This window comes from Leptomonas pyrrhocoris (assembly GCF_001293395.1).
Source record: "Leptomonas pyrrhocoris isolate H10 chromosome Unknown, whole genome shotgun sequence".
Classification (NCBI taxonomy): domain Eukaryota; phylum Euglenozoa; class Kinetoplastea; order Trypanosomatida; family Trypanosomatidae; genus Leptomonas; species Leptomonas pyrrhocoris.
Window position 1 is genome coordinate 1 of NW_015438398.1, and position 22,433 is coordinate 22,433.

At 56.8% G+C, this 22,433-nt stretch overlaps 12 protein-coding genes across 16 annotated transcripts; all 12 read left to right on the forward strand.

Moving 5' to 3' along the window:
* Positions 1-166: 166 nt before the first annotated feature.
* Positions 167-1,563, forward strand: ABB37_10098 (elongation factor 1-alpha; the record flags this gene model as incomplete). Of its 2 annotated transcripts, none has more annotated exons than XM_015809846.1 (1): positions 167-1,563. In XM_015809846.1, exon 1 carries the CDS (start codon positions 214-216, stop codon positions 1,561-1,563), a length of 1,350 nt encoding a protein of 449 aa, XP_015651555.1. In that variant the 5' UTR covers positions 167-213. The 2 variants fall into 2 exon arrangements, with proteins under 2 accessions (XP_015651555.1, XP_015651556.1); XM_015809847.1 differs by having other exon boundaries at positions 175-1,563.
* A 456-nt stretch (positions 1,564-2,019) lies between these two features.
* On the forward strand, positions 2,020-2,929 carry ABB37_10099 (ADP-ribosylation factor-like protein 1 (ARL-1); the record flags this gene model as incomplete). The annotated part of the gene is made up of 1 exon (XM_015809848.1): positions 2,020-2,929. Exon 1 carries the CDS (start codon positions 2,360-2,362, stop codon positions 2,927-2,929), a length of 570 nt encoding a protein of 189 aa, XP_015651557.1. The 5' UTR covers positions 2,020-2,359.
* Positions 2,930-3,758: 829 nt separating this feature from the next.
* On the forward strand, positions 3,759-5,494 carry ABB37_10100 (putative mitogen-activated protein kinase kinase 3; the record flags this gene model as incomplete). Its single annotated transcript, XM_015809849.1, has 1 exon — positions 3,759-5,494. Exon 1 carries the CDS (start codon positions 3,821-3,823, stop codon positions 5,492-5,494), a length of 1,674 nt encoding a protein of 557 aa, XP_015651558.1. The 5' UTR covers positions 3,759-3,820.
* A 1,063-nt stretch (positions 5,495-6,557) lies between these two features.
* On the forward strand, positions 6,558-7,398 carry ABB37_10101 (hypothetical protein; the record flags this gene model as incomplete). Its single annotated transcript, XM_015809850.1, has 1 exon — positions 6,558-7,398. The coding sequence occupies exon 1, from the start codon at positions 6,676-6,678 to the stop codon at positions 7,396-7,398; it is 723 nt and encodes a 240-aa protein (XP_015651559.1). The 5' UTR covers positions 6,558-6,675.
* A 482-nt stretch (positions 7,399-7,880) lies between these two features.
* ABB37_10102 (putative mitochondrial chaperone protein DNAj) lies at positions 7,881-8,863 on the forward strand (the record flags this gene model as incomplete). Its single annotated transcript, XM_015809851.1, has 1 exon — positions 7,881-8,863. The coding sequence occupies exon 1, from the start codon at positions 8,078-8,080 to the stop codon at positions 8,861-8,863; it is 786 nt and encodes a 261-aa protein (XP_015651560.1). The 5' UTR covers positions 7,881-8,077.
* Positions 8,864-9,440: 577 nt separating this feature from the next.
* ABB37_10103 (hypothetical protein) lies at positions 9,441-10,211 on the forward strand (the record flags this gene model as incomplete). Its single annotated transcript, XM_015809852.1, has 1 exon — positions 9,441-10,211. Exon 1 carries the CDS (start codon positions 9,663-9,665, stop codon positions 10,209-10,211), a length of 549 nt encoding a protein of 182 aa, XP_015651561.1. The 5' UTR covers positions 9,441-9,662.
* Positions 10,212-11,369: 1,158 nt separating this feature from the next.
* On the forward strand, positions 11,370-12,424 carry ABB37_10104 (hypothetical protein; the record flags this gene model as incomplete). 2 transcript variants are annotated; one of them, XM_015809853.1, is made up of 1 exon in its annotated part: positions 11,370-12,424. In XM_015809853.1, the coding sequence occupies exon 1, from the start codon at positions 11,747-11,749 to the stop codon at positions 12,422-12,424; it is 678 nt and encodes a 225-aa protein (XP_015651562.1). In that variant the 5' UTR covers positions 11,370-11,746. The 2 variants fall into 2 exon arrangements, with proteins under 2 accessions (XP_015651562.1, XP_015651563.1); XM_015809854.1 differs by having other exon boundaries at positions 11,375-12,424.
* A 476-nt stretch (positions 12,425-12,900) lies between these two features.
* ABB37_10105 (hypothetical protein) lies at positions 12,901-13,797 on the forward strand (the record flags this gene model as incomplete). The annotated part of the gene is made up of 1 exon (XM_015809855.1): positions 12,901-13,797. The coding sequence occupies exon 1, from the start codon at positions 13,132-13,134 to the stop codon at positions 13,795-13,797; it is 666 nt and encodes a 221-aa protein (XP_015651564.1). The 5' UTR covers positions 12,901-13,131.
* A 483-nt stretch (positions 13,798-14,280) lies between these two features.
* On the forward strand, positions 14,281-14,855 carry ABB37_10106 (putative mitochondrial hypothetical protein; the record flags this gene model as incomplete). 2 transcript variants are annotated; one of them, XM_015809856.1, is made up of 1 exon in its annotated part: positions 14,281-14,855. In XM_015809856.1, the coding sequence occupies exon 1, from the start codon at positions 14,361-14,363 to the stop codon at positions 14,853-14,855; it is 495 nt and encodes a 164-aa protein (XP_015651565.1). In that variant the 5' UTR covers positions 14,281-14,360. The 2 variants fall into 2 exon arrangements, with proteins under 2 accessions (XP_015651565.1, XP_015651566.1); XM_015809857.1 differs by having other exon boundaries at positions 14,307-14,855.
* A 415-nt stretch (positions 14,856-15,270) lies between these two features.
* ABB37_10107 (hypothetical protein) lies at positions 15,271-17,686 on the forward strand (the record flags this gene model as incomplete). Of its 2 annotated transcripts, none has more annotated exons than XM_015809858.1 (1): positions 15,271-17,686. In XM_015809858.1, exon 1 carries the CDS (start codon positions 15,362-15,364, stop codon positions 17,684-17,686), a length of 2,325 nt encoding a protein of 774 aa, XP_015651567.1. In that variant the 5' UTR covers positions 15,271-15,361. The 2 variants fall into 2 exon arrangements, with proteins under 2 accessions (XP_015651567.1, XP_015651568.1); XM_015809859.1 differs by having other exon boundaries at positions 15,297-17,686.
* Positions 17,687-19,119: 1,433 nt separating this feature from the next.
* ABB37_10108 (dehydrogenase/oxidoreductase-like protein) lies at positions 19,120-19,914 on the forward strand (the record flags this gene model as incomplete). The annotated part of the gene is made up of 1 exon (XM_015809860.1): positions 19,120-19,914. One exon carries the CDS (start codon positions 19,120-19,122, stop codon positions 19,912-19,914), a length of 795 nt encoding a protein of 264 aa, XP_015651569.1.
* A 1,533-nt stretch (positions 19,915-21,447) lies between these two features.
* ABB37_10109 (mannosyltransferase-like protein) lies at positions 21,448-22,433 on the forward strand (the record flags this gene model as incomplete). The annotated part of the gene is made up of 1 exon (XM_015809861.1): positions 21,448-22,433. A coding segment is annotated over one exon (986 nt), but the record flags the coding sequence as incomplete, so codon positions are not given.

Below are 22,433 nucleotides of genomic sequence, written 5' to 3' on the forward strand. Positions count from 1 at the left end.
GGCGCACCTCGCGCGCGGCCCGCCCCTTCCCTCTCCCTGCCGCCCCATGCTCTCTTCGCTCGCCGACCCCCTCCCCTCCCCACATCGCCTCGCCCTCCGCCTGCCCTTCGCCTCCTCGGCGCTCTCTTCTCTTGTCCGCCGTGCCTGCACCCGGCGCACAACGCGCAGTTATCTAGCTCTCTAACTCCCTCCTAACACTCTTCGCTATTCACCATGGGTAAGGACAAGGTGCACATGAACCTCGTGGTCGTGGGCCACGTCGATGCCGGCAAGTCCACTGCCACTGGCCACCTGATTTACAAGTGCGGTGGCATCGACAAGCGCACCATCGAGAAGTTCGAGAAGGAGGCCGCCGAGATCGGCAAGGCGTCCTTCAAGTACGCGTGGGTGCTGGACAAGCTGAAGGCGGAGCGCGAGCGCGGCATCACGATCGACATTGCGCTGTGGAAGTTCGAGTCCCCCAAGTCTGTCTTCACGATCATCGACGCCCCCGGCCACCGTGACTTCATCAAGAACATGATCACCGGCACCTCGCAGGCCGATGCGGCCATTCTGATGATCGACTCGACGCAGGGCGGCTTCGAGGCCGGTATCTCGAAGGACGGCCAGACCCGCGAGCACGCCCTGCTGGCCTTCACGCTGGGCGTGAAGCAGATGGTTGTGTGCTGCAACAAGATGGACGACAAGACGGTGCAGTACTCGCAGGCGCGCTACGAGGAGATCAGCAAGGAGGTCGGCGCGTACCTGAAGCGCGTCGGCTACAACCCGGAGAAGGTCCGCTTCATCCCGATCTCCGGCTGGCAGGGCGACAACATGATCGAGAAGTCGGACAACATGCCGTGGTACAAGGGCGCGACGCTGCTGGAGGCCCTGGACATGCTGGAGGCCCCTGTGCGCCCGGTGGACAAGCCGCTGCGCCTGCCCCTGCAGGATGTGTACAAGATCGGCGGTATCGGCACGGTGCCCGTGGGCCGTGTGGAGACCGGCGTGATGAAGCCCGGCGACGTGGTGACGTTCGCGCCCGCCAACGTGACGACGGAGGTGAAGTCGATCGAGATGCACCACGAGCAGCTGGCTGAGGCGGTGCCCGGCGACAACGTTGGCTTCAACGTGAAGAACGTGTCGGTGAAGGATATCCGCCGTGGCAACGTGTGCGGTAACTCGAAGAACGACCCGCCGAAGGAGGCGGCCGACTTCACCGCCCAGGTGATCGTGCTGAACCACCCCGGCCAGATCAGCAACGGCTACGCGCCGGTGCTGGACTGCCACACCAGCCACATCGCGTGCAAGTTCGCGGACATCGAGTCCAAGATCGACCGCCGCTCTGGTAAGGAGCTGGAGAAGAACCCCAAGGCCATCAAGTCCGGCGATGCGGCCATCGTGAAGATGGTCCCGCAGAAGCCGATGTGCGTGGAGGTGTTCAACGACTACCCGCCGCTGGGCCGCTTCGCCGTCCGCGACATGCGCCAGACGGTCGCCGTCGGCATCATCAAGGGCGTGAACAAGAAGGACGGCAGCGCTGGTAAGGTGACCAAGGCCGCCGCCAAGGCCACGAAGAAGTAAGCGGAGCGCGGCGGCACTGCGTCTGCCGGGCCCGTGCTGCTCAATTCGCGTGTATTCGAGCGCTGGAGTAAGTGGATTGTTGGCGTGACCCCTGTTCTTTCCTTGTTTTCCTGTTATTTGGATCTATAAAGCAACATCTTCAAGTGGTGATTTTTGCTGTAGGTACTACGATGTCACGGTGGTTGACGGAGGCGTGGAGCGTTCCGTTTGGCAGCTGGTGATCGGTGATCGCTGATTGCTGATCGAGACAAGCGTTGGTGTTTGCCTTGCAAGTACTGAACGGCGAACGGTGCTCGAAACGGTGGTCCTGTTGGACCCTCAGCGTTATTTTGCGTCCGCTGAGATGTCGCTCGTGAACGTTGCTGCTTTTGCCCTCAGAGCCTCGACGGCGCATTCAACTACTTCGCTGTTTTCCTTCTTCATTTGGACTGTGTGATTCTCCCTTTTTCTGCTTTCAGTTTTCTGTCTGTTGCTTAGTTGTATTGGAGTGTCTCGTCCGGGGTGTATTTTCGTTCGTGTAGTTTTTTTGATTGAAATCGCGGTGACGGTTGCGGCTTATCTCGAGGCACTGCATTGCTGATCCTCGTACGATTTACATGCATCGGTGTTGTACGTAATCACGCCCCACTCTGTCGTTCTTCTTGCACACGGCGCCGCGTAAATCATTCTGCGAAATCGAGCGGTCCATACGTCGTTCCGTAGACAGTCCTCCTTCCTTTGTGTTGCTGCGCCCTTGCTTCAGCTTGCACGGCTGCCGAGTTCCTAACCGCCCTTCCGTGTTGCTCCTTTTGCGGTGATGGGCGCCTGGTTAACCAGTCTGCGGCAGGCCCTCGGTCTCCTGCCCGCAGATCGGAAAATACGTGTACTGATGCTGGGTCTTGACAACGCAGGAAAGACATCCATCCTGTACCGCCTGCATCTTGGCGATGTGGTCACCACCGTCCCCACGGTTGGAGTGAACTTAGAAACCCTTCAGTACAAAAACATCTCGTTTGAAGTGTGGGACCTCGGTGGTCAGACCGGCGTGCGACCGTATTGGCGGTGCTACTTCAACGATACAGATGCGGTCATTTACGTGGTCGACAGCACCGATAAGGATCGCATGGGAGTGGCGAAACACGAACTGTTTGCCTTGTTAGACGAGGATGAGCTGCGGAAAAGTCTTCTCTTGATTTTTGCGAATAAGCAGGATCTCCCAGAGGCGGCAACGGAGGTGGAGATTGCGGAGCAGCTTGGTGTGTCCTCCATCATGAATCGCACGTGGACGATTGTAAAGAGTAGTGCCAAGACGGGCGAGGGCCTGCTCGACGGAATGGACTGGCTCGTCGAGAAGCTGCGCGAACAGGGGTTGACGAATCAGCAGTAGTTGTTGAAGGCAACGTGTTGTTTACTCTATGTGATGTCACATCAGAGGCAGACGAACGTGTTTATTAAATGCGGATGAAGAGAGGGATAAATGGCAAAGCACTCTGTTGGTGTCTTTGGTCGGTTTGCGTTGAGGAGTGCCGACACGTCTGTTGTGCTCTAGGAATGTGATGGACGTCGTTCAGAACGGTCCTGCATCAGCTGTGGGCTTTAATTGCTTCGATGATTTTTTGAGGCACTTCTCAACTTTCTCTTCTACTTTTCTGGGCTGTGCGGCGCTGTGCGAGATCTCTTGACGTCTACAAGGCGGGATAAACGCGCTGGAAATGGTTATACGAATGAACTTGCATGGTCCCCGGAGAAGGAGTGCCGGCGAGGTGTACGCGCACAAGCAGATGCAGCTGTTGAGTGTTGAGTCGGTTGGTGCCCATGAGTAATGCCCTCGAATAGGCACGCAATATGCCCTGCGCGGAGGGAGGGGCGGGGGAGGAGCGAGACGCTGCTGTCCGGCCTTATGCAGCTCCGCGAGGGTTGATTTATTTATACCCAGCGTCCGCACCTCTTCTTTGTAGGCGACGCACACAGCCGTGAAAGCCACCGATTTGTCCAGCGTGGCCCTCAATGTTCCTCTAGCGCTTCTTATTGGTAGGGTTTTCCGTTTTCCTACGATGCCATGCGTGAAGCAGCGGCCTCAGTACTGACGTTCTCTTCGTGCGGCTTGGCCTTGACGACTTCTGTTCTCCTCTCTCTTTGTCTGTGTTACTATCACCATGTATGGGGCGATCACATCCCGCTAAATGTATGCCGTTCCCACCTTGCTTTTACCCCACAGCTCTGCAGCACATAATGCTGTGTGTTTGGGCTGTTTCACCGTGCTTCCTTAAACGGCGCCATGGACTTTTACGCGCTTCAAGACAGCCTTCAGCGTGGCGCACACGTCGGCTACTCGTCGGACCTAGTTCCGATTGAGTCCCGCTACGCCTTCCTCGATAAGATTGGAAGCGGCTCCTACGGCGACGTGTGGAGAACCACTCGCCGCAACGGCAGCAAAGACCTCTACGCCGTGAAGCGAATTGACAAGCGCGCTGCTGGGACGAAGGGGCTGCGGAGTGTAATGGGTGAAGTGGAGACGATGAGTCTGCTTTCGCACCCGAACATTGTGAAATTGGAAGAAACGTACCAAGACGACGCGTACTTGTGGATCGTGATGGAGTATTTGCCAGGTGACTCGCTACAGCACCGCCTGGACCGCGAACGCGTCTCGGAAGCCGAGGCACGGCGTTTCGTGACGCAGCTGCTGATGGCCGTGGAGTACATCCACGACAAGGGCATCGTGCACCGCGACTTGAAGCCCAGCAACTGCCTCCTTTCACAAAACGATCTGGTGGTGAAAATATCCGACTTTGGGCTGTCGGTGTTGGCAGGCAACGAGCAGTGTTTGACGACGCGGTGTGGCACGCTGCATTACATGGCCCCTGAAATTCTACGAGACACGCATTACGGAAAACCCGTAGATATGTGGGCGATGGGGGTCATGGCACATGTGATGTTCCTCGGCGAGTATCCGTTTAAAGGACGTACAGAATCGGCGCTCTCTCGCGAGATCTGCCGCGGCTACCGCCCACAGGACGACAACACGCACGGCAGCTCCAGCACCGCACCGAAATGCCCACCTCTTCTGCAGGACTTTATTCACCGGCTTTTGACTTCCGACCCGCATCGACGCATGACCGCTACCGAAGCGCTGAAGCACCCATGGGTCAAAGCCGGCATGGAACTCAGCCAACAGGCTTCGCTATCCACTGCCCACATGTCCTCCGCCAGCTTCTCAAGGCTGGCCGAGCGCTGGCGTGCAGCCGTGCTGGCTGTCATCGCGGCTCAACGGCTTCTCTACTTTTACAAGGTGAAGCGATTGGATAAGCTAGGCTACGGCGACTTCCCCATTCTTCGTGACCACCACTATTTGGTGACGGGACAGTATGAGCCGCCTGGCGACTCATTGAACTGTAGCAACATGTTCCATACCCGCCCGATGGCACTGCTGGAGTTGGTGGCGATGATCAACACCTGCACTTATCTGCGCCACGTTGACTTCAGCTGGAACAACATCCGCAGTCTCTCGGTGATTCAGGCGTTTCTTAAGGTGACCATGAAGCACCCGTCGCTGCGCTCCATCGACTTGTCGCACAACCCAATCCCAGCTGTGGCAGGGCGCGCCCTGGTCCGTCTTGCCCGCAACCCCCTTTCCCACGTGACCACCATCAACGTCGGCGACACGGGCATCCGTGCGGAGACCATAAGCCAAATCAACAGCTTTCTGAAGGAAAAACTGGCGCCACCTGCCCTTTCGCACAGCTCCTCCGTGGCGGATTTGACGAGCAGAAGTACCTCCCAAAGCCCAGGCGACTCCATCTTTTCCTCCAACAGTACAGCGTACGGCTTCCGGCAGAAGCGAGGCGCGCTGCAGGTGGTGCCACGACGATCGGATGGCCGAAACTCTCGCATACCGCGTCTTCCCCCCATCGCTCGACTGCCCCCGGTGCGCCACAGCGATAAAACCTCGTGAGAGGGTGGTACGGAGCTGTAGCACTGAGTGTGCGTGTGGGTGTGGGGTGGTGGTGGTGGTGGTGGTGGGGGGGGGGAGGGGGTTGGACCGCTGGCGCACGTCGTCACCCTTCGGAACCATCAAAAACTGTAATTAAGCAAAGGCAAGTGGAGAGAGGAGCAGGTGTCGTAGAACCGCTGGGGTCGTCGATGGCTGCTTCCCCTTCGGTAAAGCGGCGTGGAAAGAGCGTGAGACGCTTCAGTTGCGTGTTTTGCTGTAAGAGCAACCGAGGTAAGATGACCTGTTGAAGGCGTTCGCGTCTCTCGCTCGTTGCGTAGTAACTGGCATCAAATCCTTTTTTCCCTTTTCCTTTCTCCGTTCTTCTTACCCGTAGGCTTGCTGATGACTTGATAATTAATGTTTGTTGTTGATGATGTTGTTGTTTTTCCTTTCTTTTCTTCATTGCTTGCCATCCGGCTCTCACTCTTCACGTGCGTTGGTGCCGCTTTACTCTTGGCACCAACGCACGTGATCGCAGCGGAAAGGGCGGAAAGACGGGAGAGCCGTCGCAAGCCGCCGTACTTCTTCCTTCGCCTTTTGTCTAGTCAGTCAACGAGCTTCTATTTTGATGTATGTACGTAAACAACGCCACAAGGGCACGTTTTCTTCTTTCCTTTTTCTTTCACCCGTTGAAGGTAAATATTAGCCTTCGGTGACACTGGCTTAGACTTTCTCCTTTTCTCCCTTTTTTTTTCTGGCTTGGCGGTGGATGTTCCACGACCAACCTTGTATCATACCCGTTAACAATGAAGCAAAGATGTGGAAACCGACTCTGCTGCACACAGCAATGCCTCCGTCTCCATCCTCTGCCGTGCCCACGCACTTTCTGTGTCCGCTGCTGTCACCTAGAGGGATCGGGTTTTCTGTTGCTGGAAACACTCACTCAGCGATACCTGTATGCATGCATATGTGTGTGTGTGTGTGTGTATCACTGCACAAAGAAGCACCAACACACGTGGTGTATTGTGCGTGTACACCGCCCCGCTCTGTAGCTCCCTCCTCCTCCTTCCTTTCTCCCTCTTTCAGGTTTATTTGAACTCTTTTCCTCTCATTTCGCTTGACGTTTGCAGTACGGGAGGCCTCCACAGGAGACAATTGGGGTGCGGCATTTGGAGAACACAACGAAGAGTAGGCAACACGACATGACCGATCACGGCAGCGCACTGGTCGTGTGGGGCAGCACCGGACGCCGCCTACAGTTTTCCCGACAAGACCTCAGGATGCCCGCGGACCTGCGAGATAGCCCACATTTCCACTTCTACGAAAAGCAGTGGGACGCCGTGGCCGGCTTTTGGTTTAACCGCGTGCTGAAGGAGTCGTCCCTGCAGCATCTCACGGTAGATCGAATCGTGGAGCTCATACGTGAGGACATCGCCAAACGGTGGGAGAAGCGGCGGCGGGAGCAGAGCCTGCACAAAAAGTGCACGCGTCTTCTTCAAGGCAACGGACCCGCTGGGGCCCCGGTCCACACCATTCTCCTCACCAACGTCGTCGCGCTAGACTCCTACGCAGCATCGACCGAGGACGAGAAGAAGGAACTCCTGCGAGCCGTGGTGGAGCGGGTGGAGTTTGTGAGTAAGGACACAGTGTCGTCGTGGAAGGTACTCGTGGACGACGCAGCGGCACGCGCGGAGGCGTCAGAGGAGGGTGCGCCGCTCTTGAAAAAGAGTAGAAGTGAAGGAGACAATGGAGAGATGTCCGCGGAGGCCCCAGCGAACGGCGCGCCGGCGGCGGTGTTTGACGATCGCGTTGCGGTGATCTGCGCGCTTTCGAGCAAGGCGAAAGCGGCGTTGGCGATTGCACACCTGCACGGCAGTAAGCTTGATGGACGGGCCGTTTTGTGCCGTTTCTGGGGGCAGTCGTGACGAGGCTCGAGTGTGTAGGGAGCTGTGTGGTGGTGGTGGTGGTGGTAGGAGGCGGTTTGAGTTCTCTTTAGCACACTGTAGGGGACCTGCTGAGCGCAAACATTACGCTGCACGGCCGTTGTTTTTATCAGTTCAACAAGTGGAAAAGAGAAGACTAGAACAACGAGACACCTAACGCAAGCCGCGCGGAGGTATTCGGTCGCTATTCAACTTGCATATATATATATATATATATATGTGTGTGTGTGTGTGTATGCTTACTGACAATAGAGCTGTGAGCTTGCCGATCTTTTGTTTAGCGCGTAGGATTTCTGCGGGGCATGTCGCATCACACGATACGATTCCTCCGCCCCGTTTTGAAATGCGTGGCCTCTCTCTCTCGCTGTACGTCTGAGGGGAGGGGGCCACGACGCAGCTGCCGGCTTCGCTTTTCTTCAGCTCTCTCCCTTTACGCTTCCCGATCTTTTTTTTTCCGGGGTGAAAGTTTCTCGGATCATCGCAAAAAGCGCATCGCTTGACGCAGCCGCTGTGGTATTGCACCGCCATCTCGTTTGTTTGTTTGGTTGTTTGAGGTCACCGCGCTGCGCTGTACAGTCGCGCCGACATCAAAGGACAACGGCGTTGGTGGAGGTCGGCGGTCAAGAAAGAATCAGCCGGCAGAGCTCGAGAAAGGCGGGAGATGCGACGCATTGGTTGTCGTGGGCGGTCGTCCGAATCGTGCGCGACGCCGTGCTGGACCGCGCTACGCTGCGTCACCACCGGCGATCAGCACAGCTACAAGCCCGGCCGTTTCGCCAAGGCGCTGCGCTCGCTCTTCGTGGCTCTCACGCCGACCTCTCTGAAGAAGCGGATTGCAATCCGCATGCAGAGCGGGATGGAGCGCGCGGAGGAACTGGAAAAGGAGCAGCAGTGGCTGAAGAAGCACGGCTCCCCGCTGCGGGTGATGGGACTGCCGGACCACGCCGAGTTGACTGAGATACGCGCACGCTACCGCACGCTGGTGCTGGAGACGCACCCCGACACCGCCACGACCGCCGCAGGTGAAAGCGAGTACGCGATCCTGCAGACGGCCTACGGGATGTCAACGAATCCAGTTAGCTTGTGGCACCAGAACGGGTCATCGCCGGTGCTCTATAGACAGCTTTTGGCAGCGTCGAGGCAGAAGGTGCGCCGCCTTGACCGGGTGCGCCTCTTTGCAATCTTCTCCTATGCGGTGATGCTCCTCCTCGTGCTTTTCTTTTCGGTTGTGGTGGTCACGAACGCCCTAGAGGCGGCGCTGCAGTTCTTTGATCCTGAATTCTATCGCTTCATGATTCAACAGGAGAAGGAGGAAGAGCGGAAACGCATGGCGGGCGAGTACGTCGACACCGACCCGAAGCGGCTGGCCCCCACCGCCGTGCGTCGGCTTCTCTTTCCCGGTCAGTTCATCCACGACGGTGCAGAGAGGAAGTCTGGGGGCGATTAAATACATACATTCGTATAAACCAATGAGGGCTGCGCTGTGTTCCCACGCCGCCTTGCTTTTCGGCGACAGGTGTAGCTGCGAAGCACTCTTGGTAGCGTTGGGCGTTGGAAATGTGCTGCGGCGATGATTCGCATGCGGTACAGCGCGTTTATCCGCGCGAGGAGGGCTGAATAAATGATGTGCTTTCAAGTGTGAGGAATGCTGTTGCTGTTATCATGGCTCCCGTAATGTCGTTGTATCGGTCGGGGGCACCATTATAATCGACTAACAGGTGATTTAAACTTACATCCATCAAAGAGGAACATCGAACCCGGTTGAACCGCAGAGTCTCCACAGCAGCTCCACGCGGCCATTTGTTCTTCTAATTTCTCGTATTTGTTTGATAACATGTCTTTCTGCCGCTGTTGGCGTTCTCGCTGCGCTGCGCTGGACACCCACCGGTGCGACACCCCCGCCCCACCCACCCACCTCTCTGTCCTTCGCCCTTTCCCTTTCTCCTTTTCCTTTATGCTGCACACGCATTCGACCAATGTGCCCGCGCTGCACGGCTGCCGTGATGGCGTATTGCGCTGTATTCAGGGGGGAAACGGTTTCTGCCAACGAACATTGCAACGAATGTCTCCGTGGCCATACGCGCCTTTCTCCTTCTGTCAGTTTCTATTCTTTCTCTTCACTGCTTCTTTCAAGTGCGGCCGCACGTAGCTTCCTCTGCGCACGCGTCCCACCGCGCCAGCGGAGTTTGTACTCATTCCTTCTCTTTCATCCACAGGTATTAGTATTTTTGTTTAGTTTCTCGGTCATGCTCCGTCCGCCGCGTAAAGGCGGTCCCCAGGCCGTGTCGCTCGTGCCAGCCTCGCACAACTCGAGCTGCGCCAACCTCAGTGACTGCGGCAACGACAACGTCGTGGACGGGCTCGAGACGTTCGACGTGGGCGAGTACCATCTCACGTCGTGTCCGATTTGCCTCGAGCACTTCACCCTCGACAACCCCGCGATCCTTCTGAAATGCGAGCACGGCTTCCATCTGCAGTGTTTAGAGTCGTGGCGGCAGCGATCTACCATCTGCCCCATGTGTTTTGCGCCGGTAGTGGGTGATGAGGGCCGAATCATGAGCCCATCCGATGCGCGCAGACGGCGTCGCATGCGGTTAAAGGCGCCGGGTGACGCTCTCGACGCACCGGAGCGAAGTGTGCTGATCGCCGCGGCTGTTGGTGCTGCGGCGGCTGCGTCGTCGTCTGCGGGGCCAGGGTGCGAACAAGGTGATGAGACGGAGGTGATTGAGGTGAACTCTGCCCATCACGGCCCTGATAGCTGCTGCGGTTGGCTCCGTTACTGTTGCTTTTTCTAGAAGGTGCGGAGGCATTCGTACACCTCTGCGCCTGTGCTTGCGAGTCCACAGAGTGGGGTACTGCTGGCTTGTCGGACAGAGACGCACCTGTTGCTGCGGCTGCTCAGTATGGTGTGTATGCATCACCCACACATACGAAGCGGGAGCGCGAACGGCACAGTTCATTTACTCCCTGGCGCGGAAAATCAGCGTGAGTGGGACGTGTCACGATGCGGCGTGCGTCTCTCGCAGCTGACTGCTTTCGGCGTTTCCTTCAACAAGAAAGGTTCCGCAAAGCGGGGGGAACGCGTGTGTACGTCATCACTTAATATAACAAAGAAAGGTGTTTCTCCTTCTTCATTTGTTTCAACCTTTATTTTAGTGCTCCGCAGATAAGCGACTGCTTTCTATTGCATACGTTCCTCAATTATTATTTTTTGCTTCTTGCGATGTTGTTTCTTTCTGCCAGGTGCGGGTCGTCTCCTCCGTTGTCTCGGTGATTGTTTGGCTTCTCATGTCGGCGTGTTTGCGTTGCGCGGTGTCTTTGAAGCCTGTCTTTCTTGCTTTCAACGTCGTAGCTGAATCCCCCCTCGCTGCAGCCCTTACTGAGCGCTATGATGCGTGGGGAGGCGTGTCTTCTTCGTCTACGTCTTTTTTCTTCTCTTCTAGGCACCACGCGCTTCACACGCAGGTGCGTAGGTCGCACACGCGTCTGTGTATGTAAAGTACATCAAGCAGCCTCATTGCACTCCCTTCTTTAAAAGGCGTTTATGACACGACAGCCGGGCAAGAGTAACACAAAAACAGTAAGAATGAAAAGGAAAGGGAAAAGGTTTGCAGCGCAGTCGATCCTTCTACTTGCACGCATTCCAGAGACGAGAGCAGCGGCATCAACTCGTTCAGGTAGCAACGACGAACCGGCTGTGCTCTTTTCGGCCCCCCCCCCCCCCTCCTTCCCCCACGGCGTTCCCAGTATGACCTTCGCTATTGCCGGGTTTCTACATCAAAGGTAGTCGAGCCAATGTATACATGTGCACTTCTACAATGCATCAGCATTCTCTCTTCTCCTTTCTTCTTCTCCTTTCTCGATCGCTCTGGCGCTCCCGCCTCACTCCGCAAACCCCCCACTGTGCCCTACCGCCACCAACGTTGAACGCACACGCATCGCTTCTGTGTAAAAGTAAAGAACTCACCCCATTATTTTTCCCCTCATTTTTTATTTTTTTCACCATTGAGAGTGCGTCCGCCTCCTCGTTGGGTCGTGAAGCGCCACCGCTGGTTTGCATCGCGTTGTCTTCGTCGTTGACGTGCACTCGTTCTACGAACGCATTTCGCTAACCAACCCAGGCAGAGCACGAACGCCCACGGCAATTCTCACTGCACATTCGCTGTGGTGCGCCTGCGGAGAGTGCGGCAGAGGACGTACCCGCCATGACGGTACGGTAGAAGCACGTTATTTTCTCCTTTTGCTTTGCTGGTGCACGTCTCAACAGTGACAGGTGCGTTGTGCGCCCGTCCTTTCCGCCCACTTAGAAGCAATTCTTCGCTTTAACCTTATGCCAGGACGTCCAGAGGATCCGCGATGGGCCGTGTTCATTACGTGTGTGGTGAGTCATCTCCCCATGCTTTTCACTGTGGCGCTGCTCATGCGCCGACAGATGCGTACGGAATGCGTGCTCGGCTTCTTCGCGGTGATGGTATCCTTCATGTACCACACCTGTGAGTGCTTTCACACGGTTTTGTTTCTCTCAGAGATGCAATGGCACCGTCTCGACAACATCGGTGCCATTACCTCGGTGGGGTGCTCCTGCCTCCACCTTGCGTGCCTGGAAAGCCGTGGGATGCTCGAGTACGTGCAGTCGGCGGCGCTGTTCGCCGTCATCATCGTGCAGGAGGCGGCGCCGTGGGACATTCGATACACCGCCGCTCCGGTTGGGATGTGCGTCTGCGTGCCCGTCGTCTCGCACGTGCTGTACCCACGACGGCGTCAAGGTATTGTCATCCGCCGCCTCATCAACGGCCTCGCCGCGTGCGCCTTCGGTTTCGTGTTCTTTGCAATTGGGCTCGACGACCAACACGACCCCTTCCGCATGTTTCACGGTCTCTTTCACGTCTGCATCGGCATCGGCGTTTTCTTCTTCTTCTACTGCCTGCGACGGCCGGTAGAGCGGAAGAGGAGCCCCACGCTGTCGCCGCGCTACGATGAGCCCGTTGCGGTGGTGGTGAACATGTGAGGCAGGTGCGGCGCAGAATCCTTGGCAGCGCCCGGTGCGCAGCACAAGGCTGCAGCTCTTCCGGCCTCCTCTTTCCACCCCTTTCTTTCTGGTGTGTGTGTGTGTTATCCCTTCTGCTTATGACTTTACTCTTAAGCGTAGAAACGACAAAGATACAAAAGGATTGTGTTGATAATAATAATGATCATTAACAAAAAATAGTAAACGTTGTTTTCCATGAAGTGCATAATTCCTCCCGTGCGCGATGTCTCTGATTTGTTGAAGCCGACCAGTCGCGGCACATTGCGTTGAGAGGCTACGGAGCTTTCAGCTTGTCGGTTGCCGCTCGTTGTTGCCGCAGCTTCAATTTATGTTGTCTTTCTTTGCCGCGCATCGTACTCGATCTGGTCTGCGCCGTGCTTTCCCTCCTTCTGGTCCTTTTGTTTGTACACACTGCCGATGCAAACATATATAATAATCCGTTGACCGGCACTGCTAGTACGAGTAACTATCATTGCTAGACCACGTCGCGCTGAGGGCGGAGGAGCGCAAGGCGATCTCCCGATTATAAATACCCACAGAAACGTATCTACAGGAAAACATATTTCTGCGAATATCTTCGTTGCTCGACACATCGGACCTTTCGCAACGGTTTTGTGCCGCTTGCTTTTGCTTTCTTTTATTATTCATTATTCTTCCGTTGCGCTATCGACGATCGCGGTGCGGCCATGCGGCAAGGGGAGAGCCACTGGATTCTTTTCACAACGACGGTGCTGAGTCACCTGACGATGCTGCCGATGCCGTACTTCTTTTACAGGCGTGGTTACGTGTTTGAGTTCTGCGTGTCACTCTTTGCACTGCTTGTATCCTTCCTGTACCATTCCTCCGAGAGCTTCGGCACGGCTCTCTTCCTCACGGAGAAGGAGTGGCACCGCCTCGACAACATCGGCGTTGTCTCGATCATGGGCATGTGGGACGTATACCTCTGCTGCCTACAGAATACCTTCGTGGACACGTGCTGCAAGTGCTTCTGCGTCTTCCTCACGTTGGTCCTCCAGCAGAAACACCCCTGGGACGTCCGCTTCACCATGGCACCAATCATCCTCTTCAGCGTCTTCCCTATTGTGAAGTACTGCTTCATCGAGCGGCGCCTGCCCCCCGTGAACGTGCGCCAACTCTTCCTCGGCATTGCCTTCGCGTGCGTTGCCATACCCTTCTTCATCTTAGGGCTGAATGACCACGCAGACCCGTACCGCGTGTATCACGGCGGGTGGCACTTCTTTATGGGTATTGGGTCCTTCTTCCTGTGGGTGATGGTCCGGCACCCGTCCGCACCCTGCGGCCACACCCGGCTACAGAACACCATTTCGCTTAAGGGTGATGCCGTGCTGTGACGCGCTACTTCTGCTCGGCCGAGACACTCGCCGAGGCATAAAAACCCATCTCGTTATTTCTCCCTTTTGTATTTCTTTATAAACTGCAAAGAGAATCAAAAATGTGCTCGTCGCGGCGGCAGAGAAAATCGCTCCGTCTTCGTGATCGCGCTTGGCGCAGATCGTTGACGAAAGGAGCTCCGCCGTTTCTCCCTGTTCGCGGTCGTGTTCGGCGCCACACCGTGCTCCTTGGTGTAGCAGCTTTCGACTCTGCGCGTCGGCCACCGGAGCAGCCAGCAACGCATGGATCCTCAGCTGGAGATGCAACGGAGAGCCACCTGCACGGACTCGCCATTTTCTCTCCTTCGTGTTTTGTGGTTTTACCCTGTTAGTATCATCTCTGCTATTGTATTTGACGATTCGCTTCCTTCTCTCTCTACCCCCCCCCCCTCCACACCCCGCTGTCTCCCACGACAACCTTCTCCTTGTGGCGCCCTCTCCACAAGTATGTGTTCACCCATACGCTATTCAGCAACACTCCTTCCACAGATACAAATACAACCGCCACCCCACACACCACAACAATGCGCAGGTTACAGCAGCTGTGCGTCTTTCTGTGTTTCGCGGCGCTGCTAGGCGGCAGCTGTGTTGTCACGGCGTCCCTGCTGACCGAGGTCCCGCCGGAGCAGGTCTTTCTGCTGCACCGTCGTCGCATCGGCACCACCGATGAAAGCGACCTTCGCGCCATCACCCGCGGCCTCCCCACATCCACCGCGCCGCACGTTTCGCTCGAACACCTGCACGCCCTCTCGTCACGCCAGCTGAGTAAAATCATCAAAGATCGCAGTAGCGAGTGCTACGGCTGCGTTGAGAGAAACGACTTGGTGCAGCGGGCCTACGAGGTGCAGCGGCAGCCCACGATGGATGAGCGGGTCGCCTGGCAGCTGACCGTTTCTGATCGCGGTCTCATGACCATGACGGCGCGGCACGACAACATTGCCTCTATCACCGGCTCCTTTCTCAACACGGACTGCCAGGTTTTAAATCAGACGATTTACTGCCAGCCGCGTGGCATCTAACACCGCTGCAGGTTTTGTTTTGGTGGTGCAGTCCGCCTTGTGCGTTACATCTCTTTACTTCCTTTCATGTTCTGTTTCTGAATCTCTTTTCTGCACTTCATTTTTGTACGGTGACGTGGGCGTATATTACCACTGGCAAAAGAATTATTCTTGGCAGAGCATTTGCGTCTCGCAACTTTGGCTCAAATACTGTTGTTGTGATGGTGATGGTAGCTGCGGTGAAGGTGTCGTACGCTGCCGTCTCGACTACAGCACCTCCAGAGGCTGCTCCTCCACGTTCGAGATCATGCGCTCGTTCTCCCTCTTTGAGAGCACGGTGGATACCTCAACTCGCATCACCATTCTTTCCTCGCTTCGCCTTCCTGTCTCCTCCTGCTCTCCTCTGCCGGGTAACGCGCCTACATCGCTGCGCTCCAGTTTTTTCTTCTTTCTATTATTGTTAGTAATAGCACTCGTCTCTAACAGCTACACCCCACTTCTTATACTCTTTTTTGTTTTCTGACAGAATGGATCGCACAGCCACAGCCGACGCGCGTGCGCGCAGCAGCCTGTCGAAGGCGCAGGAGCACCTGAAGAACAACGACGTGAAGGATGCCATCGAGGCCCTCGCCGCCCATCTTCAGAACAACCAACTCACCGTCGTCGGCTTCCAGTGCCTCGAGCTGCTCGCCGACCTCGCGCTGACACGTGAGAAGCCGGAGGTGCAGAAGTTGATTGAGGTGCTGCGCCGTTGTCGCACCGGCCTGCGCAGCTCGCAGCACCTGGAAGACAGCGTGCAGCGCATTGTTGACCTCGTCATGTCCCGCATCCGCCAAATGTGCGTCAACGCGAAGGAGCGCGCCGAGGCGCTGCAGAGCCACCCCTCTGACGGTGACAAGCTGCTGGTGGCGATGAACGGCATCTCGCTGGCCGCCCTCGCCGAGGAGCGTCACGTCCGCCCCTGCAACCACGCGCTGGGACGCCTGATTCGCCACTTCTGCGGCAACAACACCATTGGCTTTGCCAAGAAGCTGACATTCATCTACAACAAGACGGTCCGCCAGTTCCTGTCCATGTGCAAGGAGTTCAACGCACCGGGCTGCCTGCTGGACGTGTCGACGGCTGTGTCGCGCACGATTTCTCGCATGGCGCTCGACCGCCTGACGGAGCGCGACGACGCACGGTCGCGGGCGGCGGTGCAAGAGATGCGGAAGGAGCGCGCTGACTTCCTCGCCTCCACGGCGGCTGTGACGGAGGTGGTGGAGACGCTGTGCTGCCTGCTGAACGACATCTGCAGCCTCCGCCAGTACGGCGGCGCCTTCGACGTGCTGTCGTGCCTGAAGCGGTTGTGCGACAACGTGCAGCGCAAGGAGGACCTCACCGACGTCGTCTCCGGCGCCTACGAGACGATGAGCGACATCTTCTGGACGTGCTCCCTCTACAACTACCACGCCTACTGCCTTTCCACGGCGGCCTCCATGAAGCGGCACGAGAAGCGTAGCCCTCTCGCCGCTCGTGCGGTCGTCGCCTCCCTCTGCGTGACGGAGACCGACCTCGAGCTGGACCCCTTCGGCCGCCATCACGAGAAGAGTCCCCGCATCGACGAACTCTTTGACTTCCCCGTCACGACGAAGGCCAGCCTGCTGGAGCAGCTCAAGGTGAAGAACGTCTACAGCCTTGCCTCACCGGAGATTGTGAAGCTGGCAGCCAACCTCGAGGACGCGAACTTCATGGACTTCACCGGGCTGCACAAGAGCGTGACCGCGCTGACGACCGCCAACGGGGACCTCGCCCGCTACGGCGACGAGCTGCACAAGGTGATTCTGCGCCACCAACTGGAGTGCCTCGCCGTCAGCTGCAACCACATCGACGTGCTGACGCTGGCAGCCTACAGCGGTAACCTGACGGCTGCCGAGTACGTGAACAGCATCGAGCCTCTCATCCTGGACGACGACACCGTGTCGGTGGGGATCGACAGCCGCACCAACACCCTCTCCTTCAGTGACTCCTCCAAGGCGAAGATGCTGAGCTTCTACAACAAAATTGTGGCCACCGTCGACACCGTCCCCGCCAGCTCGATGTGCGCCTCGACGGGCCGCTACTCCGACTTCGCGCAGGCCGGCGCGTCGGCGCCGAAGAAGCCGGCTCCCATCGCCGCTGCCGACCTCGCGGCGGCACGCAATCGCAGCACAGCCATCTTCAAGCTTCAGCAGGCCTGCATCACGAACAAGTCCGAGCGCGCCAAGAAGAAGGTCCAGGACGACTTGAAGAAGAAGGAGAAGATGGTGAAGGAGCGACGCGAGCAGGAGGTGCAGAAGAAGGACGACACGCAGAAGGCTTACATCGCAGCGCTCTACCCCGAGTACCGCGAGCGCCAGCGGCAGGAGCGCGGCAAGGAGGTACTGCGCAAGCTCCGCCTCAAGTACCCCGGCTTTAAGGTGGATGACTCCATCGTTTACCGCAGCACCGCCGCCTTCGAGGACGAGCTCACACGCCTGCTGGCCGCCTTCAAGCGCCGCGGCGTCGACAACGACCGCAAGGACATTCTGCAGGCAAACCTATACGAACGGGCGCTGCGGGCGCTGGAGATCCCGGCGCGCAAGGCCGTCGACGCCGAAAACGCTGAGCGCAACCGGGCCGAGCGCGCCGCCGTCCGAGAGAACTACCTGGCCGAGCACCGCCGTGAGTACGATCGCCGCAACAACGAGCGCATCATCCTCTCGAAGTTTCTCGATGACGCCGAACAGTTCGAGGAGACGTGGCGGGAGCGCGCCAACGTCGGCAAGCCGTCGAAGCGCGACGAGCAGCAGCGTCTCCTCGAGGAGGAAATGCGCCGTCTTGCGGGCGAGTAGGCCGCGGCGCCGAGCGCGTTGCACACACGCGTGTCAGTGTGCGAAGGGGTGGAGTGCACCACGAAAATGATGCAGCCCCACGATGCCGTTTCTGACGGCATTCCGTTTCTTCTTATTTAACAAATCAGCTGGTTTGCCAGCAACTTATTTTCTATAATACTCTTGGTGGTGTTTCTTAAGTAACGAAATGCTGTGTATGTGCTTGTTAAGCTATCATCCTGCACGGTGATGTGGGCGTCGTAGTGTTCCTTTGAGGGTGTTTTAAAGGAGGAGGAGATTTCGAAGTTGTCTTTGACAGCGCAGTGATAACAGAGAGTAGTGGTGGTGGTGGTGTTTGAAATCGTGGAGTATAACTTTAATGAATTCTGTTGGTGAAGAAAATGATTCAGCCATAATGAGAAGATGAATCATAGGAGGAGTCGTTTGCGTTTCAAGCCACGCCTCATCGTGTGTCGTGGAGCAGGTTCGGTGCCTGAGGGAAGCAGAGGCGACCACGAAGTCAGCGAGTACCTCAAACAACACGAGCGAAGGCTTCCGTGACCACTGACCCCGCGAGGTTTTTTCTTGTTCACCCCGGAGGAGTTGTTGGGGGACAACAACGGTATGCACCCTTTGGCGTTGTAAGCGACGTCGCACTGTTCCCCATCCGACGAGCAAGCTTTGAAGCTCGCTTCAGTGGAGCAGCAACAGCACACACCGTCCTCTCTTTTGCCCCTCCCTCTTCTCGTTCTTGTATTTCAAACGTAGCCAACATGGAAGGAAAACGTCGTTTCATGAGCTCGCCGACAACGCGTTCGTGCTGCAATCAATCTGATTCGATTTCTTTTAACTCGTATGCTGCCATGGTTTGCACCTCACGCCTCTGCTCGTAGATGCACCGTAGCTTGACCTTCATCTACCAGCTGAAGCAGGTCTCTATGCTGCGCTCAGCTGCTCGTCTCACAGCAATAGTGACGGTGAGCTGAGAAAGCCGAGACACGTGGATTGAGCAGGTGAATGCCTGCGCTGCTGCACTCCTCTCCATTCCCGCTGCGATCGACGACCTACTCCCTGCGACAGCCTTTTTGTTCTGCGAGGCAGGGACTTTCTTTATTTCTATTTGGTAGTGTCGCCTTTCTTTGCAGTGAGCTGCTCTTTTTTCTGCTGCATCTGAACATTTCCAGTAATCGTTGACAAACAAGCAAAGTAAGCGTTCGTTTTCAATGATACAGCAGTGCGTCTTCTTCACGCACGTCCGACTTCCCTGCCGTTTTCACCGCACATCTTGCTCACCAATTCTCCTCTGCGTCTACACCTCCGCCTCAACACACCTTTGAGTCTTGCATTCATGAAGCGTCACGCAATGATAGCAAGCAAGCGATTTATTGCATTCTCCAACAAATACGTAAAACTCACCTTTGCACGGCCGCACAGACCTTTCTTCATTCAACACGATGTCCCACGAGCTCGCCAAGAAGGTTGCCTTCATCACGGGTGCCGGTGCTGGTCTCGGCCGCGGAATCTCCGAGCTGTGCTTTGAGCGCGGCTGCAGCGTGTTTTTGGCAGACGTGAACGGCGCCTCGGTGGAGGAGCTGGCCGCCATGCTGAACGCCGGCAATCACGCCGTGGAGGGACAGCGCGCGGTGGCGGCGGCGCTGGACGTGTCGAACGAACAGCAGTGGCCGACTGTGGTGGACGCGTGCAAGAGCGCCTTTGGCCGCATCGATGTGCTGGTGTGCAACGCCGGCATCATGATCACATCAGACTTGGAGAGAACGACGCTGGACAACTGGAACAAGACGATGAACGTCAACGCTCTTGGTGTGTTCCTTGGCAACCACGCCGTGGCCCCGCTGATGAAGGCGCAGGGCGGTGGCAGCATTGTCTGCACTGCCTTGATGTGCGCCGTACGTGGTTGTTCTCAGATCGCTGTCTACTGTGCGAGCAAGGGTGCGGTGCGGATGCTGTGCAAGTCGCTCGCGATGGAGTTGATCCCCTTCAACATTCGCGTAAACACGGTGAGCCCCGGGACAAGCGACACCGCCATGAACGAACGCTTGGCGGATTTAACGCACCAGACGCCGGAGATGGTCGGTGAGGCCTCTCCCATTGGACGTCTCGCCCAGCCACGTGAGATTGCGGAGGCCGTCGTCTTTCTCGCGTCAGACCGCGCCTCGTACATGGTGGGTGCAGACGTGGCCGTGGACGGCGCAATTACGTGCGGCCTGACCGGCAGCTCTCCAGTTTGATGAGAGCATTTCTGCGGAATGCTCCTTTTTCTATTAAAATCCTCTCTTTTCGTCTCTTATCCGAGTTACTTCGATGTCTGGACGTATCCGTTGGCCACCTGGTTCCCTTCTCCACTGTTGCGTCTTTGCTCACATGCACGCAGGGTCGGTGCCCATACATCTATGCAGCAGCCCATCATTTCTTCTTCTTCTTTTACTGATTATCTTCTAACTCCCTTGTTATGAACCTTTGTCCGCTCTTCCCCTTTCTAAAGCATTTATTGCTGAGTGTCTTCAAGCCGGTCCGGTAGTACCGGGGGCTCTCTTTTCTTGTTTCCATCGCGCACGGCCGCCTTCATCATCGCTATAACGCGTACGTATGGAGAACGGCATCTTTCAAAGACGCGATCTTCCTTCGCGATGACGGTAAGAGAAACCGAAAATTACCGTTGGGTGTCTCGCTCTGTCAACAAAAATGAACGAAAGAACGAAAGAATGAAGCGGGCTCATCCTGTGTGGTTCGGATTGTAACGACTGCCACAGAAACGGCACGAAAACGGCGTAGCTGTTGATCGGGACTCGATGCGCGGGAGTGTTGCGTGTTTGCCAACTTCAGCTTCTGAGCAAAGAGCGCTCCGGCACGTTAGTGTTTCTCGGCTGGATTCGTGGAAATGTGAGGGGCGTCTGCATCTGCCGGTGCTCGTAGCATCCTCTCCATGCCTTGATTCCATCTTGTGCCAAATGAATTGCTGTAACGGAACTCCCCCGCATCGCCTCTGTGTGAATTCGCACGAGACACAACGCCGCTTCGTTCGGTCCGCCTCTGCTACTCTCTCCCTCTCTCCTCTAATGCGCTTCTGCTCCCTCTTCGTCTCCTTCACGCCACCGCAAAACACACTCTCTCCCTAACCAAACTGTGCCAGCTCCCCGCGAGCTACGAGAGTTTTGGATATCCCCGCCGTGCACTCAAAGACATAAGAACATCGTCGTTTTCTCTTCCTTCATTTCCTTATTTTCTGAGAATCAGTTTCTTCGTTTTCTTTTTTCATTATCCATTGTCCTATGCTGTAAGTTATATTGCTTCGAGCTTTCCTCTCTCTCTCTCTCTCTCTATATATATATATATATATTCAACCGTGCGCTGCGGTGTGCTTTGCGGTCCAGGAAAAAACGATTTGAAAACTTTTTATTCTGGATAGACCGTTAAGATCCGACGCAACCCGGTTGCAACTGCTTCTCTCTTTAAACCCAAGCGAATATTCAAACATCACCGCTTTGTTATTTTCCTCTTCAATACAGATATAAACAAAAAACATTTTCTACTGAATTCGCCGACTGCAGATTTTTGGTCGCGCGGCGTGTTCTTCGCGCCAGTCTCACCACCACAGTCTGCACGTTTTTCTTTTCTCCACCATCTCCTATCTTTCGTGCTGAAGCGTACACATCGCATTTTCTTCTGAAAGCTTGACAGCTCCCCGGCTTCTCTGTTATTGTGTTCCTGGTGGACCATTTTTTCTTTCCTTCTTGGCATACGGAATCATTTCCGTAAGCACCATGCGAAAGGGCAGCAGTGGACGTTTGGGGGTCAGCAATGACGGGATGGTGGTGGCGCCGCCGTCCCCCCAATTCAGCCCGTTCCGGCGCCTCCATCGTGAACTTGCAACACCGGTGACACCGCCCTCGCTGAAGCGCAAGTCCGCCGCGCCCAACAGATTCTCCACACGTAGACGTAGATACTGTGCGAAGCTGGTCTCCATTATGGGCGTTGCGTTACTTATGATGGGCATCTTTTATTACTCGAGTCGTTGCACCGCCACAGTTCCGAACGTAAAGTTCGTGCCCGTGCGGACCGTGCCGGTGCACGCCGTGCAGGTGGAGTCACGGAAGGCCAACCCCATTGCGCTCATTATGCCGCTCGTCGGCTACCCGCTGAGCAGCAGCACAGGAGTGGAGTTGCTGCGTGAGCTGCTGCAGCCGTTGCTGTTGTCGGAGGCGGCGCTGTGCTACCGCGCGGCCGACGGGGCGGCGGTGCCGGTGGTGGCGCACGCCGTCGTCGTGAGTCGCGTGTCGGCCACTGCGGTGCGGAGTGCGGTGCGTGGCGTGTTGGCGAAGGGCTCGACGACGGCGGGGTCGGCGGTGGCGGCGGCCGAGGCGGGCGGGTCGCTGACGTCCGGTGCGCGGTGGCGGACGTGGGAAGTGAGTGCTGCGTCGGTGCGCTCGGCCCTGCGACTGGCGAACACGAGCGACGGCAGCGGTGCGCGGTGCCTGGCGGAGGCGGTGACGGTGGTGGCGCACGCGGTGGAAGACGGCGGTGCGATTTACGGCAAGGAGCCGGCGGAGACGCTGGAGGTGCTGGTGGACGCCGGTCTGCGGACGCGCGGCGGGGGTGCGGGGACGCACTTTGTGGTGCTGCCGTCCTTCTTGAGCGCGTCGAGGATGGCGTACACGGAGCCGGACGATGCGTCGGAGGCGCGGCGCGCGGGGACGGGGCTGTTGGATGCGCTGCTGCGGACGGCGACGACGCGCAACGGCGGTCGTGT